The sequence below is a fragment of the Hesperophylax consimilis genome, chromosome 2, assembly GCF_061612785.1.
Source record: "Hesperophylax consimilis isolate HC1 chromosome 2, BYU_Hcon_1.0, whole genome shotgun sequence".
Lineage (NCBI taxonomy): Eukaryota > Metazoa > Arthropoda > Insecta > Trichoptera > Limnephilidae > Hesperophylax > Hesperophylax consimilis.
Window position 1 is genome coordinate 18,106,945 of NC_142837.1, and position 19,191 is coordinate 18,126,135.

The window sequence follows — 19,191 nt, forward strand, 5'->3', positions numbered from 1 at the left end:
CACCCTATTGGTGGATTCCTTGTGGGTGTTTTATTCATGTGACGTCAGGAATTTTACCAGCAAAAATAGCTGACAAGCAAAATAGCTTAACTCTAGACCAACAAAAGGTAAAACGCAATGCACAGTGCCCATTTCGCATTGCGACACAATGCGTGCACTTTTCATAAATGTGCACGTGAACCAAACCAAAATTGTGTTTGGATTATTTTTCAATCAATGGTTATGCCGTGTCTAGTCTTATTTAGTCTATGACTGAGTTTATGCATTTGTATATTTTCAAATCGTCAGCGTAAATAATAAAATCAGAATGACTGATGACATGATCTCATTGAAATACAAAGTAAAGTGCGGGAGGCAAAACAAAACCACAACATACTACCTTTCAACAGATATTTACTTGGTGATTAATTTCCATACTACGCAAAGGCTATAAGTAAGTGGGCACCCCAATGGAAACATTCTGGAGACCAGGAAGAAGTGGACTAACTGTGCGGAAGAAGATTGCAACAGGATGGGAAGGCACGTGAGCTGGAGAAGAATGACTAAACAGGAGCTCTTACAGAAGACACAAAATCCCAACCTGGGATGTTCCAGGCTGGGTTAACCTTTTCAAAGTAACCTATTCCACCAAGTGGCACAATTTTACACAACGTATAATTATATTTTAGTGAAACTTCATGGATCACATGTGATATCCGCGTACGGATATAGCGAGCGATGGATCATATATGTGATATCCGCGTACGGATATAGCGAGTGATGGATCACATATGTGATATCCGCGTACGGATATAGCGAGCGATGGATCATATATGTGATATCCGCGTACGGATATAGCGAGCGATGGATCATATATGTGATATCCGCGTACGGATATAGCGAGTGATGGATCACATATGTGATATCCGCGTACGGATATAGCGAGCGATGGATCATATATGTGATATCCGCGTACGGATATAGCGAGTGATGGATCACATATGTGATATCCGCGTACGGATATAGCGAGCGATGGATCATATATGTGATATCCGCGTACGGATATAGCGAGTGATGGATCATATATGTGATATCCGCGTACGGATATAGCGAGCGATGGATCATATATGTGATATCCGCGTACGGATATAGCGAGTGATGGATCATATATGTGATATCCGCGTACGGATATAGCGAGCGATGGATCATATATGTGATATCCGCGTACGGATATAGCGAGTGATGGATCACATATGTGATATCCGCGTACGGATATAGCGAGCGATGGATCATATATGTGATATCCGCGTACGGATATAGCGAGTGATGGATCACATATGTGATATCCGCGTACGGATATAGCGAGCGATGGATCATATATGTGATATCCGCGTACGGATATAGCGAGTGATGGATCACATATGTGATATCCGCGTACGGATATAGCGAGCGATGGATCATATATGTGATATCCGCGTACGGATATAGCGAGTGATGGATCATATATGTGATATCCGCGTACGGATATAGCGAGCGATGGATCATATATGTGATATCCGCGTACGGATATAGCGAGTGATGGATCACATATGTGATATCCGCGTACGGATATAGCGAGCGATGGATCATATATGTGATATCCGCGTACGGATATAGCGAGTGATGGATCACATATGTGATATCCGCGTACGGATATAGCGAGCGATGGATCATATATGTGATATCCGCGTACGGATATAGCGAGTGATGGATCATATATGTGATATCCGCGTACGGATATAGCGAGCGATGGATCATATATGTGATATCCGCGTACGGATATAGCGAGTGATGGATCACATATGTGATATCCGCGTACGGATATAGCGAGCGATGGATCATATATGTGATATCCGCGTACGGATATAGCGAGTGATGGATCACATATGTGATATCCGCGTACGGATATAGCGAGCGATGGATCATATATGTGATATCCGCGTACGGATATAGCGAGTGATGGATCATATATGTGATATCCGCGTACGGATATAGCGAGCGATGGATCATATATGTGATATCCGCGTACGGATATAGCGAGTGATGGATCACATATGTGATATCCGCGTACGGATATAGCGAGCGATGGATCATATATGTGATATCCGCGTACGGATATAGCGAGTGATGGATCACATATGTGATATCCGCGTACGGATATAGCGAGCGATGGATCATATATGTGATATCCGCGTACGGATATAGCGAGTGATGGATCACATATGTGATATCCGCGTACGGATATAGCGAGCGATGGATCATATATGTGATATCCGCGTACGGATATAGCGAGTGATGGATCATATATGTGATATCCGCGTACGGATATAGCGAGCGATGGATCATATATGTGATATCCGCGTACGGATATAGCGAGTGATGGATCACATATGTGATATCCGCGTACGGATATAGCGAGCGATGGATCATATATGTGATATCCGCGTACGGATATAGCGAGTGATGGATCATATATGTGATATCCGCGTACGGATATAGCGAGCGATGGATCATATATGTGATATCCGCGTACGGATATAGCGAGTGATGGATCACATATGTGATATCCGCGTACGGATATAGCGAGCGATGGATCATATATGTGATATCCGCGTACGGATATAGCGAGTGATGGATCACATATGTGATATCCGCGTACGGATATAGCGAGCGATGGATCATATATGTGATATCCGCGTACGGATATAGCGAGTGATGGATCATATATGTGATATCCGCGTACGGATATAGCGAGCGATGGATCATATATGTGATATCCGCGTACGGATATAGCGAGTGATGGATCACTTATGTGATATCCGCGTACGGATATAGCGAGCGATGGATCATATATGTGATATCCGCGTACGGATATAGCGAGTGATGGATCACATATGTGATATCCGCGTACGGATATAGCGAGCGATGGATCATATATGTGATATCCGCGTACGGATATAGCGAGTGATGGATCATATATGTGATATCCGCGTACGGATATAGCGAGCGATGGATCATATATGTGATATCCGCGTACGGATATAGCGAGTGATGGATCACATATGTGATATCCGCGTACGGATATAGCGAGCGATGGATCATATATGTGATATCCGCGTACGGATATAGCGAGTGATGGATCACATATGTGATATCCGCGTACGGATATAGCGAGCGATGGATCATATATGTGATATCCGCGTACGGATATAGCGAGTGATGGATCATATATGTGATATCCGCGTACGGATATAGCGAGCGATGGATCATATATGTGATATCCGCGTACGGATATAGCGAGTGATGGATCACATATGTGATATCCGCGTACGGATATAGCGAGCGATGGATCATATATGTGATATCCGCGTACGGATATAGCGAGCGATGGATCATATATGTGATATCCGCGTACGGATATAGCGAGTGATGGATCACATATGTGATATCCGCGTACGGATATAGCGAGCGATGGATCATATATGTGATATCCGCGTACGGATATAGCGAGTGATGGATCATATATGTGATATCCGCGTACGGATATAGCGAGCGATGGATCATATATGTGATATCCGCGTACGGATATAGCGAGTGATGGATCACATATGTGATATCCGCGTACGGATATAGCGAGCGATGGATCATATATGTGATATCCGCGTACGGATATAGCGAGTGATGGATCACATATGTGATATCCGCGTACGGATATAGCGAGCGATGGATCATATATGTGATATCCGCGTACGGATATAGCGAGTGATGGATCATATATGTGATATCCGCGTACGGATATAGCGAGCGATGGATCATATATGTGATATCCGCGTACGGATATAGCGAGTGATGGATCACATATGTGATATCCGCGTACGGATATAGCGAGCGATGGATCATATATGTGATATCCGCGTACGGATATAGCGAGTGATGGATCATATATGTGATATCCGCGTACGGATATAGCGAGCGATGGATCATATATGTGATATCCGCGTACGGATATAGCGAGTGATGGATCACATATGTGATATCCGCGTACGGATATAGCGAGCGATGGATCATATATGTGTTATCCGCGTACGGATATTTTTATTTTTAAATTTTTTTATTTTTTTTTAAATTTTTTTTTTTATACCCTATCAGAAAAGAGGAGCTCTTGTGCCTGATAAGGGAGCCACGATTCTTACTTAGATTCTTAAATGTAAACTATATTTTTTTTTATTGAATATATAAACACATTACAATAATTTACAAATGTAGATATTTCGAGGCTGATTGCGAAAAAATTATAAATTTTTAACAAAAAATTGCCCAACTCAATTGAGAAAGTATTTCTCGTGTTTGAGTTGGGGAGTGTTGTGAGTCATTATGGTTTATAGGTTGTAAAATTTCACTAGTTGATGTAGCTAAAAATTAACAAAATAGCTATAAAACTAGATGATAGATTTGATAACACTATATAATTAAGAAAATAAGAAATTTAAATACAGACTAAAAAATAAAATATATAACTTAAATAATATAATAGTTATTAAACTTAGAAAAAATAAGATATAAAAATAAAAATGTACTTATTAGGTACGAAATAATAGTAGGTAAGGTACAGTGCTGGTAGTAAATTGTTCAAAGACCGAGCTGGCAATCTTGTATGAAATGGGTACTTAATAAAATGCAACAACAATAAACGCATATTAGCACATATTAAAATAAATTATTAGCACATATTAAATAAATAAAATAAATTGTACAGCGCCCTTGAGGTGATTTTTCACAAAAACGGCGCTCTACAAATTATCCAATTATTATTATTATTATTATTATTATTAGGAAGCGGATAATATAATTTTAGAGGATATGTATTTTTTTTTAAATATTAAATTTTGTTTATACCTATATGAATTTTTTTATTAATCATTAATCAATTTTCCTAAATTCATAACGTGAATTTAGGAAAATTTAATCAATAAAAATTACAAATGAGTTCATATAAACAATTATTTGAAAAATGTATCCAATGAAATTAAAACTTGTGATTACCGTTGGGTTTATCTAAAAGTTGTTTGATTTGTGATTTGAAAGTTTTGTAATTTTTTTCAGTTTTAATTTTATCGATTATAAAATCAAAATTAATTTTAATTTTAATTTTAAGCGAGCGATGGATCACATTCGTGTTATCCGCGTACGGATATAGCGACATTATTTAAAAAAACTAAGTAGAAGAATGTGGGTTTAGGTACCGCCACCCTGGCAACCATTTGTTGGATAACAAGCACCTCTGAAATGGGTCACCCATTTGGGTCCCGTTAGCTACGTTTGGTGATTTAGCAGGGGTGCCCAAGTTCATCAGGTGAGGTGTGTTCATGATGTGCCTGCCCACTAGCTGCGTGCCAGATCGGGAGAGGCTGGTTTGGGGAAACCTTTGAACTATCCAGCTCGTCTCTCTTGACCCATCGCCTTGCGTCGCAGTGGATAAATTCATACGTCCGAGCGCTCCTGGACACACTGATCCCCAGATTCCTACCCACCCTCATAACTTTTTCCTTACCAGAACTTCCTTTCCTTCCTTTCCTTAAAGATATCCTCAATACAGCATACCAAAAGATGAAAATAGGCTTTGAGGGAAAAAAATTTCCTCAGGTCGTCCTATGCGTTAGGGGTTAGTGTAAAAAAAAAGAATAATTGTCACAAACAAGAATTTAATATCTAACCTTTATGACTCTCATAGTCTGGTTCCGGAGAAGAGTACATCAGCCTGTAAGGGTCACACTTGGCATGGCTTTCGGCATGTCCAATATCTCTTTGGTCTTCACCAGCGAAGATACGGCTGCACAGCTCGAACCCGCAAAGCTTCGCCACGTCTCGGGACGTGACCATGATTGTATGACTGGAGACGGCTGTGTGGATGTAGCCGTTGCTGTTCAGGTGGCACAGGGCGCTAGCCACATCACTCAGGTAGCCGATAGAGGATTGGTATGTCAGGTTATGACCCTGGAAAAATTAAAGATAAGCAATAGAATTAATTTTAGATGCGTGTTGGTTACTACGACAGAGCTGAGGATTACAGGATGTTTGATGACAGACTGGGTCTGCAATGGATAATGCTGATAATGAAGCATGTGACAGGGACGAATAGAAGTCTTGTGTGAGGATGTCCCTGATCACTGACTTAATATTTTCCATGGTAGGTATATTAAAAGTTTGTAGGTGAGAACTGCTGAGATAATTTACCTGATTGTGAATATATTCATGCAAAGTGGCATTGCACTCTTCAAAAATACACAGAACCTTGTGTTCAATATCGTAGGATATTCCCATCAGCAGAAGGATATTAGGGTGACGAATGGTACTGTAAAAGAGAAAAATATATATTTTAACAAATATAACGACAACAAAAAGTGGTTTTTGATTTTTTTCATCATCATGAAAGCATTTTAGCAGCTGCATACACATATTAAAAAAATTATAAATATTTTTGAAAAACATCCATTCAGAATTGAAAAATGTCACCTAATTAGTAAATCGTTTGATATTGACACTTCAATCGGATACAAAGAACCACATTTTCTTATGGCAAACAGAAAGTAATTATATCTAGGATACAGACCTCAGCAAGTGTATATTCCTGGCAGCATACTCCCCCTCAGCCTCGCCCCTCACTGTGACGGGGGCCTCTGCCCACATACCAAGGCCCCCACACTGCCCTGACAGTCCCAAAGCACTCTGTCGGACCAGGGGCACCCCGCGGAAGTGCCCCACTGATCGGCTGCACTCGCGGTCTCTGCATGTCTAGTTATTATGAACAATATAAATTGTATAAGATAACAAAGTTTTAGTATGTCTCTTTTTGATAAATCACACCGTGCTCAATGCAAAACGATGAAAAAGATTAGCACTGTGCAAAATGTAATCTATATTACCATCCGACTTGCAGCGGCGCAACTCACACTGAATTACAATCACTCATGGCGAAATCATCACATATATTGTCATTTATGTGTGACAGTTGCTTCATGCTCAAAACAAGTAAAATTACCAGGATGAAAACATTACAGAGAAACTAAGCACCGAAGTAAAAAAAAACTATGTGAGAGCGAACAGAAATAAGAAGCAATTGATTACTTTTCTAAAAAAAATAAACGATTACGAGGAAGAAAAAAACAATCTACAAAAAAATTAAAGAATTACAAAATGAAAACATTGTAGCACTAATTTAATAATTTATTGAAACAAATAATAAATATGTACAACACAAGAAACCCAGTGGTGTGGTCAGTGGTGAAAAGGTACAAATTCATAGATCTAGGGAGAACCGGAAAAATAAGTTTTGCAGGTGAAAATGAGTTTTTTTAAAACGAAATAGAGGGTGATTTCGGTACTTTAGTACTCGCCCCAAGTCTTTGCATATTTGTTTGTTGCAGTTGCTTGGTTCCTCTCCCGTAATTGGTGGTTCGGCTCGTGTTACAGCTACAGCTAGCAGGTGAGCACGCGACTTTGCAGTGGCCGGAGTTGTCAAATTTACACAACAGTAGAATTATAGTCAAAACTCTTTATTAAATTTACATAACTCACACCATTATGTTTGTGTTTTCAATGCAATTATATATTTCACCATTCAGGGACTGCGAATCTTGAGGTCGCGGGTTCATTTGGCTTGTGCAAAAAATAAATAAATTAAAACTTAATAATTACTTATCCAAAATAACAGGATATTGTTCCAGAATGGATGGAAGTCTCAGTTACGCAATAGTGGAAGACTACTATTCAGAATCGAAAAAATACTTGAAATATCATAAGTTGTGTTTGGTGATTAGATTCTCAGGTACTTAAACACCTTTCTCCTTCCATCTCCTTCCGCTCCCTGCTACCTTCAGTATCAAAACATACCCCAATTGGGGATGCCATAGTTCTACTGGCTCCAGACAGTTAGGACTTTTAGCGACATTCAGATAAAATTAAATAAAAAAAGGAACCCAGAAGAAGCAAGTAGAAGCGAAAAAAACATTGATCAAGAAATAATCTTATGCTACGTATTAACAAGATGAAATTTCCGCGAGCCGAGCCACGAATTACAGAAAAATTATATATTTTTTTTACATTTCAAATTCTAAATTTTTTCTTTTTTAATCTAAATATTTCAAATATATTTATTTAGATTTAGGGAAGTCAACAGTTTACAATAAGATTGGTTTATCTATGTGCAGTTTGCTTAGGTGGATTTATTTATTTAGATTTAGGGAAGTCAACAGTTTTCAATAATATTGGTTTATGCATGTGAAGATTGCTTAGCTGAATTTATTTATTTAGATTTAGGGAAGTCAACAGTTTACAATAAGATTGGTTTATCTATGTGCAGTTTGCTTAGCTGGATTTATTTATTTAAATTTAGGGAAGTCAACAGTTTACAATAAGATTGGTTTATCTATGTGCAGTTTGCTTAGCTGGATTTATTTATTTAGATTTAGGGAAGTCAACAGTTTCCAATAGGATTGGTTTATGCATGTGCAGATTGCTTAGCTAGATTTATTTATTTAGATTTAGGGATGTCAACAGTTTACAATAAGATTGGTTTATCTATGTGCAGTTTGCTTAGCTGGATTTATTTATTTAGATTTAGGGAAGTCAACAGTTTCTAATAAGATTGGTTTATGCATGTGCAGATTGCTTAGCTGGATTTATTTATTTAGATTTAGGGAAGTCAACAGTTTCCAATAAGATTGGTTTGTGCAAGTGCAGATTGCTTTGCTGTATTTATTTATTTAGATTTAGGGAAGTCAACAGTTTACAATAAGATTGGTTTATCTATGTGCAGTTTGCTTAGCTGGATTTATTTATTTAGATTTAGGGAAGTCAACAGTTTCTAATAAGATTGGTTTATGCATGTGCAGATTGCTTAGCTGGATTTATTTATTTAGATTTAGGGAAGTCAACAGTTTACAATAAGATTGGTTTATCTATGTGCAGTTTGCTTAGGTGGATTTATTTATTTAGATTTAGGGAAGTCAACAGTTTCCAATAGGATTGGTTTATGCATGTGCAGATTGCTTAGCTAGATTTATTTATTTAGATTTAGGGAAGTCAACAGTTTACAATAAGATTGGTTTATCTATGTGCAGTTTGCTTAGGTGGATTTATTTATTTAGATTTAGGGAAGTCAACAGTTTTCAATAAGATTGGTTTATACATGTGAAGATTGCTTAGCTGGATTTTTTTTTTAGATTTAGGGAAGTCAACAGTTTACAATAAGATTGGTTTATCTATGTGCAGTTTGCTTAGCTGGATTTAACAGGTATTACATACACAAATTTCAACTACCATAATACCGGCACGTGCCTCGTGTAGTAGTTGAAAAGCATGTAAAAAAACAACTATGTACAAAAACTTATATCAATAAAATATAACCCGAAAAGAACTTATTTTTTTCGATCTCAACATATCGACTTTTTTCTATTTTTTAGGCTTGGATTAAAAACACTTTTGGGGCCGGGTTTATGCTCCAACGCATTTTTCTTCATATTTGACCTAAAAACTATTGACTCGATTTACTCGAAAACGAAAACTCAAATCAAAAATTATAAATTCAATACATCGCGAAAAAGACATAATATTACTTTAACCGACCTTAAAAGCAGGGTAGAGACACATTAAGCTAATGCATCAAAGCGTTATATATAACACCATATCGCTCGCCATACAATCCCACATAGACCTGTCACACCTGACAGATGATATGTTTTAAGTGTGGGCGTGGCGACGATGAAATGCCGTGATCTGCTAGCCAGGCGATATTTGAAAATTATGCGACAGGAGAGGGGGTCAGATCAATTTAAGGAGCGCCGTGATCACGTGGCTGTCATATGTCAAGGTGACAGATCCCATACAAAGAAATGATACTCCGCGGCAGTTGACCAATTGATTTGACCCCCTCGAGACCAATTGTAGTGTGACACCTCAACATATAATCTGCATAGGCCACTCCCAAAAAAGCAACGTGTCTTAGACTTTAAGCGAAATGAGTTGCGTAAAAACCTGACATCATTGCACAAAACATCGTTTTGAAGTGATCACGAAAATAATACCAAGCGTGTAAATTGGTAAAAAAAAATCAAAACGTTTTGTTAATTTAACATAAATGGCATCTTGTTCACCAAAAAACGTAATGAAAATAACTAACTAACCGTCATCCGTTTCCGCAGGGATGGGAAGAGAGGACGGACCGCCAAACAACTCGGTCTTGCACACACTCCTTGCCTATTTCACATTCATACATCGTCTCATACACACTCTTTTGTTATTATGACTCTTGACATGGCTCGACTCAAGTATTTGGTTCAAATCATCGTGCCATGTTTTCTTCAGGTGTCCCCGACTTCTACCATTCACATTAGCGTCATAATAATTCTTATTTATCATTACTATCTTCGTTCATCCTCTCTTAGCGTCCCTTTCTTAATCTTACTCATTACGCTTACATCAGTCCTTACGAATCTCTACATTTCCCAAACGATCATTCATGGTTTTAACACACATACGCCTCAGGGATCGAGATAAATTTCAATAAATATAATATATTTAGTTACCCTACTTCTATACACTACGAAAAATTCAGTTGAATAACTCCGTTCACAGACGGCTGTACCTTACGAGCTAATAATTTAACGCTAGCAGAAAGAACTAACTTATTTAAATTGCATAGAGTCGAACGTAAATGCGTAAATTGTGCGCTAAAAGTACCTTTTAAACATACTAGTTTCGGTTGTCGGTGAATGCGTAAAATTATTCAACTTCAATACACTTTTAATTTTCAAAATTAGAACCGGTGCGTATAAATTATATGAGACGAGCATTAAGTAGATACCAAAATTATTTTATTAATTAATAATTCTTTATTTGAAATCCGTCTTGTTTAATTTTTTACGAATTTACCTGGCAGGTCAATTCAGATAAACACACATTTTTTTAGAAAGATTAAGCTTTGAATTTTTTTTAAAGATTGCACGCATATGCTATATAGTGCAAGGTACCTTACATTCACATAGTCGACTAATGACTTTCTGCAGTAGAACTCGCACAATCTTCATGATGATCATCCCGTGTGCCATAAATAATGTCCAAATAAATATTTTTTTTCACATTAACTCCACACAGGAGGTCCTGAGGAAGATAATTTCTATCAGAGCCTATGTCATATTTGGTGATGCTGTGTAAATGGTCTTGATGTGGGTTTTTCGACACTTACAAATCTTAATGTAAAAAAAGATACGTTGAATTTCGCTCTGATGAGAGACCATCATTCAGAAACGAAACTTCGCTGCGTTTAGTAGCTAACTTTAACAGCCAGGTACAATCGTTATTTCCCCAATCTCCTTCCGCCTAACAATATTGCCTAAATTGGATCATATAAAAATATCTACGTCTATGACTCTGATATAGACGTAGGTATTTAAGTATATCCACAACCTATAAGTGCGGAATTTGATAGATAGGCAGTCTGATCTGATCAAGTACTGTGTTGAATAAGCGCGAACAATCGTAAAAACTCCCAGCCTAATGGGAGGCACGCATTACCCAGCAAAGTTTATCTCTGCAAATGGTAATGAGGACAAAATCATCATAACAATCAATACAACTCGCTGTAGGGCAATGAGCCACGTAACAAATCACCATGAATTCTAAAAACGTCAATTGAGGAATCGAGACGCATTGTGCAAAATTTAATTTAAAAAAAACAATGACAGCCGTGCAACAATGTAGGAATTAGTGCGGCCTCACCTCTTCTAATTTCCGTGCCACCGACACGAATGACGCTTCCGCCGAATCGTCGTTAGAATCCCTGTTGCGCCCGTTGTTGTATTTGGTCAACACGTCTATGACTTCTCGGAGTTTCTTGGTTTTCATGTCTTCGACAGACGAAGCGTTGGATCCTTCAAAAGAGTGGACACTCCGTGGACTGCCGTCCAGCAAAGGTCTAGTAGAATCGTGTTCAGCGTCGTCCACAGTGACTTTTTCCATAGTGGATTCGTAGCATAGATTAAGGGTACCATCATCCGAAATGGAGAGTGGTCTTTCGGCTTTTTGGATGACATCCACATACGGCAGAGAGTTGTCTCTGAAAAAGTCAGGCGGAGGAGAAGCTGGTGATTCAGAATCGTCATCGAAATCAATTTGCCTCCCTTTCAAATATTCTGTGTCAGGTGACATCGATTGTTCGCTCTCCCTCTTATCGTTGCATTTATTCTTCTTGTTGTTTTTACGCGAATTCAAACAACTTCCTGGCATGAATATTTGGTTGCTAAACAGAAACTGTATTTGCGGCACGGCTTGTGTTATCAGTTGTGAATTGTTATTGTTGGCGCCAGTTTCTGGAAGGGATCTCCTTTTGGGTTTAGGTTCTGTTTTGGATCTGCGTTCGTCGTTTTTGCGGCTGAGTTTGCTGTCTGGGGAGAGGCTTGATTTGTCGGAGGTTTTCTCAAAGCCCAGGGAGATGTTTGGTCCGAGGGATCGCCTTGCTCTGAAGTCAGCGAGAGCCTGCAGGTACTCTCTTGTCCTGATTGGGTCCCCATCTGCGGGAGACCCGTCCGGGGTTTTCATGTCCGAGTGAGGTGAAGCGACCATACTTATGTGGGAATCGCTACTACGGCGGTTAGTTCTGTCTCTGAAACAAAAGAAAAATACACACACGTTAGAAAGATAAAAATATGATCAAGAAAAAGTAATAATCAACATTAAATAAAGATTTCCTACGGAGAAACAGTATTGCAGTAAAAAGTGAATTTCAAAAGCATTTAGGTATTATAAATGACCAGAACTTGCAAAATAATAAATGGCGATAAAAATGCTGCTGCCGGAAGTGGTATTTTGTTTTCCGGCAATTAAAGGAAGTATGGTGATATTATTTACAATGTGGAAGCTTGAAAGCCGTTTGGCTCCGGCAGTGGTGAACTTTTTGCCCGCTGGCTTACGTAATTAACATAGCTCTGCCAACGTGAGTCTGGCATGACTACTCAAATTGTTCGAGCGTTTTGAAAAGTGTATTCAGCTTGAGCTTTTATAATACTAAAAAAAATCAAGTAGTAAGTAATTAAAAGTTACTATTCGTTTGAAATATGAAATTAAAAGGAATTACGTATAAAATAAATTCAACGAATCATGAAATGCAATTTCAAACAATCTCTTGATTTTATTCCCAGCAAGCAGGAACTAGACATAATACATTATAGTAGGTATATTAAACGTATACGATTGGAATTACTTGATCTCTGAGTCCGCAATACATTCACAAAAGTAATTAAAAGTGATTATTTCTTTTCAAAATAACATAATTACTTAAAACAGAAATAATGAAAACATTAATGACGCATGTATTTATATGTATAGAGGGTGTCCGGAAACTCGTAGTACAAGCGGGAAACTGGTGAATCTACATCACATTTGGAGTCGATTTTGTAGTATATTTTTTTTTGATTTGAGCTTTCGTTATCGAGTAAATCGAGTTAGAAGTTGATTTTTTTTAATTTTATTTTTATTTTTTTTAATCAAATTCTTATAAATTATTACTGAAGATCAAAGTACCCAACTAATTAAAACTATTTGAAAGTAAAACAAATGAAGAAACTCGGATTTGAAGCATTATTTTGAAATCACCCTTCATTTAATCTCCTGTGTAATTTTTTTATTTTTATATTTTTTTATTATTTTAATATAGATCATAGTTACATTAATACATACATATTTTGCAATATATCATATTTAGGTACATAGTTGGTCATGTATACCTTATCAGAAAAGAGGAGCTCTTGTGCCTGATAAGGGAGCCACGATTCTTACTTAGATTCAATGTTATGTGTAAAATATAAATATAATATATACATATTTTTTTTAATATAAGTTTTTTTGGAAAAAAAGTTTGATTTTATTTATTTGTTCTTGTTGGTTCGTAATACAGCGCAATTCGGAAGGGAGATTATTGTAGTTTTTTATGGCTTGGTAAATATAATGGTTTTGCATTTGAGTTGTTTTAAAGATTGGCGTTATAAATTGATTTCCATTTCTCATCAGTTTGTAAAATTCTTGATATTCTGTGTTATTTTTTTCTTTACACATTTTTATAATTGAAGTTTGCTTAAATATATCATCAATATTTGGTACTGGAAACAATTTAAAAAGCAATTTTGTTGGGAAAGTAGAGTTTTTTTTAAGTATTACCTTTATAATAATTTTTTGTGAGACTTTTACTGAGTGTAGGTTGTTTTTATAAGATCCTCCCCAACCTATGATTCCGTAAATAAGCAGGGAGTGGACAAGAGCATAATATACATTTTTTAGTATTTTCACATTTAAAATATTTCTTAAACTAACAAATATATATATACATTTCCTTATTCTCTTTACTAACTCCGTAATATGGCTTTTCCATTTCAAATTTTCATCGATGATCACACCAAGATATTTAATTTCAGAAGAAGAGTTGATTACAGTACAAATAGGATTAAGTAGTTCACAGTTGACATTGTCACAATTTTCATTATGGATTATGATATTTACTTTGTGTTTAGGTATTTTTTGTAGTGAAAATAATACATATGTTGTTTTTTTGGCATTAAGTGTGAGTAGGTTATTATCAAACCATGATTTTAAGATATTAATACATTCATTTGCAAGTTTGTTAACTAGTTCCCATGTTTGACCTTTTATTAATAAGACAGTATCATCAGCATAAGAGATTAATTCACCTTTGATTTTCTGTTGGAAAATGTCATTTACATACATTAGAAATAGTAATGGTCCGAGGACCGTGCCTTGAGTATATATATATATATTTGTATAAAGGATACTTTGAGCCACATTATATACACTTTTTTTTTAATGCCATTTTGTTTAATCAACCCTTTAAAACTACCCCCTCACAGCTATATACGTCTATGATGTACCGTTTAATATATATATCGATACATACATCTAGAGCATACTTTGAAGACATATTTTTATTCTGTACAGACGATAGTTTGAAGACAGTCCTCAATGTATGCGTTATATATAATTTCCCGTCGTGGTCTCAAATAATGCTTTTCACAGAGAGGTGTTTCGTGTACATAAAGCATACTTTGGACCTATGGTAAGTAGGAAACTTCCATTGGAATAATGTGTAATTATTAATATTTTTGACGCCAGATGGCACAAATAATAATATCAAATATGTAGATATTTACGCGCTGTGAATTTGGTACATTATGATAAAGTAATGTTTCGTCTTCAAGTCAAATCGAAACTTTTTCGCTGAGTTTTTCGAAAGATAAAAGAGTGAAAAATTTCATCCATCTCGAAAAAAAAAATTTTCAATACTTATTGTTAATTTTAGCTTTTTTATAGGTACCAACAAACTTTTACCCATAGATAATAGAAACAAAGCGGATATGGCATGGAAGCGTGCCAACTGTCATCGAGCTTAGATCATACTGCACGGGTTGTACGTTTGGTGACTATGTAGAAGTTTAGATGCAGGGCATTGTTAAGTTATATGATGTTGGCGACACTACACACAAACTATCAACGATTAATGGCCTATCTTCCCTGTTCCGTTACACATTTTAACTTATGTGTTGGGTAGGTACCTACATGGTTTTACCCATAGATAATAGAAACAAAGCGGATATGGCATGGAAGCTTGCCAACTGTCATCGAGCTTAGACCATACTGCACGGGTTGTACGTTTGGTGACTATGTAGTAGTATAGATGCAGGGCATTGTTAGGTTATATGATGTTGGCGACACTACACACAAACTATCAACGATTAATGGCCTATCTTCCCTGTTCCGTTACACATTTTAACTTATGTGTTGGGTAGGTACCTACATGGTTTTACCCATAGATAATAGAAACAAAGCGGATATGGCATGGAAGTTTGCCAACTGTCATCGAGCTTAGACCATACTGCACGGGTTGTACGTTTGGTGACTATGTAGTAGTATAGATGCAGGGCATTGTTAGGTTATATGATGTTGGCGACACTACACACAAACTATCAACGATTAATGGCCTATCTTCCCTGTTCCGTTACACATTTTAACTTATGTGTTGGGTAGGTACCTACATGGTTTTACCCATAGATAATAGAAACAAAGCGGATATGGCATGGAAGCTTGCCAACTGTCATCGAGCTTAGACCATACTGCACGGGTTGTACGTTTGGTGACTATGTAGGAGTGTAGATGCAGGGCATTGTAAGGTTATATGATGTTGGCGACACTACACACAAACTATCAACGATTAATGGCCTATCTTCCCTGTTCCGTTACACATTTTAACTTATGTGTTGGGTAGGTACCTACATGGTTTTACCCATAGATAATAGAAACAAAGCGGATATGGCATGGAAGTTTGCCAACTGTCATCGAGCTTAGACCATACTGCACGGGTTGTACGTTTGGTGACTATGTAGTAGTATAGATGCAGGGCATTGTTAGGTTATATGATGTTGGCGACACTACACACAAACTAACAACGATTAATGGCCTATCTTCCTTGTTCCGTTACACATTTTAACTTTTGTGTTAGGTAGGTACCTACGTGGTTTTACCTATAGATAAAAGTAACAAAGCAGATATGGCATTGTATTTTTTCACAATTTATCTTTAAGAATAATATAAGGTATATTTGCGATACGTTCCAGATTGGAGGGTACTCTCAGTATTGCCCTGGTGTAATACCATCATTCAGAATTGAAATTTTGATTGAAATGGCTTTAGCCGTGTTTGGTGACCAGGTACTTCCCCACCTTTCTCTTCCACATCTCCTTCCTCTCTCCAATACTTTTAGCTTTTCAACAAGCAATTTCGAGCTACCGGCATCTGTTTTTCCTCCCTCCTATAATCCGAGCCTCTTCAAGGCCCGCATTAACAAATCCCTTCCTACAGCCCCTACCTTTTTCCGCCTCACAACGCCGCCCAACCGGGTGGTGACATAGTTCCCCTGTCTGTACACTGCACAGGCAGGGACGCTCTTGTGAGGTGTCACATATATGTATATAAAAACATACCCCAATTATTGTGGATGCCCTCACTGCAATCTCACTGGCTCCAGGCGGTTGGGAGCACTCGGGACTCTTGTGATGTATTCACATAAATTACTATTATACCATCGTTCTACCATAGCGACCATCTGTAAATGTATCTTTACTACGAATCAGTGATGTAAGTATCTCTATTATTCGACTCGGTTTACAAGGTGAACACCAATAAATATGCTTTTGATAAAGTTTTTCCTATCCTTTTGCTTGAGTGGAATTAACATATATTTGTTCAATTACTTTGTATCATTGTATAATTTTAAAATATAATTGTAAAATACTAAAAACTGTATTTTATCATAAGAACGCACATGAGTAACTAGAAAAACACACATAATTATGGCTAAGATTTCTGTGACAAAAATTAACTTTTTTTCTTTCTTAAAAGATGCGCCGAGGAACCAGCATCATTGATCCCTTCGGCACCTTGTCGTTTCGTTTTACCACTGGTTCTTGAGTTCAACAGCTCGGCTGTGGAACGATTTTATCAAATCAAATTTACTTGCGCACGCCGGAATTCGAATCCGCGACCTCAAAATGCGTACCCAAGGATCGTAATCTCAACCTCATACTATTAACAATATTTTGTAGTTTTTAAAATATTGCATTATTAATTTAACACGGCGATACTGAAAGTACCCATTTTCATTCTTCAACATGCCGCAAATATAGTTATTAACGTATTATTTTAAACTAATAAATATTGTGAAATTATACAAATTTATCAATTAAAATTCACAATTGCACGCCGTAATTTGAACCCGCGACCTCCGAATTCATAGCCAAGGATTGTTATCTCAATCTCAAAGTAGAAACTGGTAATAGTCATTTTTGTATTTTCTGTTTCGTTCGGGCTTTAATAATAGACATTATTTGTTTCAAAAATTGCCGCAAAAGAAACACAAATGAGATAATATTACTTTTTGAATAATAATACGGTAGTACATAGGTATATGAGGCTGGTCGGTATATACACTGCCGATGCGCGATGACCGGATGTGCAGATGTTTTTTTTACTGTTTTTTTCGTTGTTGACATTTTTTGTGTACAATTATTATTAGTTCTCAAACTGTGAAGATATGTTCGTGTGTTTTTTTTTAAATATTATTTTTTTATACTTTTAAATACACCTTCTTGAATTTCACATGCGTTTTCTTAAATTAATGTATGAATGAAGTGGAAATTCACCCATTTTCCAACATCCAATAAAGCTGAAATTCGGCAGATAGACTCGTTGTTGATTACAATGAACTGGCGGCAATCACGTGAATACACGCGGACATATTTGCATTTTTCTGAAATTGAATGACATTACAGCAGTTAATATAAATTCCAGTCCTTGGAGAGGAAGATTCAATCCTTAATCAAACCAAAAAAAATATTTTCAAATACATCTTTTGATAAAAACAGATGTTTCATATATTTAGTAGACGAACTTTTTACGGGTTGATTTTTCTATTTCAAAATACCGGAACCGTTAGGTTTATTGCTTATTAGCTGTTTAATGATTTATTTCTTATAGAAAATATACCTTACGTTTGCATTTATGGTTTTTATAGTATAATGAGATATATAGTAAAATAAAAACAAATATCCATGTAAGCAAGAAAGAACACGATAAAATATTCGAAGGAATAGTAGACCCGCGTTATATGCGTGTAATCCAATTTTTGGTTTTGTTTTGTTTTTAATAACTAGTTCATTTAATTTGATGAAAGTTTGCTGACCATATTTATTTAAATATTGTTGTTGCGCCCGCACTACGCAAATAAAATATTAAATTGCATTTTTTTTTAATTTCCAGAAGCCACACTATACTTACCAAAGATATAAGAATTTCTAATATATTTGATGAGTATAATTTCTAATATCTTTGGTAAATATAATTTCAAATAGTAGAATTTCTAATATCTTTGTAAGTATAAGTTCTAATAGTAGAGTTTCTAATATCTTTGATACCTACCTACCTCCGTTTTCATTTTTTACCTGATTTTGGTTTAATATACGATTTAAATAAAATTGTAACCGTTGTATAGTTCAAAAAGAAAAGAGATTATTTCAAAAATTTAGAAAACAAAATATATATCCGAAGATAAGATAAAAA

The 19,191-nt window shown here is 36.5% G+C and overlaps 1 protein-coding gene across 1 annotated transcript in view; it reads right to left on the bottom strand.

Annotated features, from left to right (window-relative positions):
- Window positions 1-19,191, bottom strand: part of LOC149425774 (uncharacterized) — a 124,471-nt gene that overhangs the window by 19,996 nt on the left and 85,284 nt on the right. Inside the window, exons 2-5 of the mRNA XM_089644824.1 lie at window positions 11,794-12,676; window positions 6,629-6,810; window positions 6,253-6,370; window positions 5,733-6,012 (exon numbers count right to left, since the gene is read on the bottom strand). Of these exons, the coding sequence (XP_089500950.1) occupies window positions 5,733-6,012; window positions 6,253-6,370; window positions 6,629-6,810; window positions 11,794-12,676 (1,463 nt within the window). The remainder of the gene's footprint in view (window positions 1-5,732; window positions 6,013-6,252; window positions 6,371-6,628; window positions 6,811-11,793; window positions 12,677-19,191) is intronic.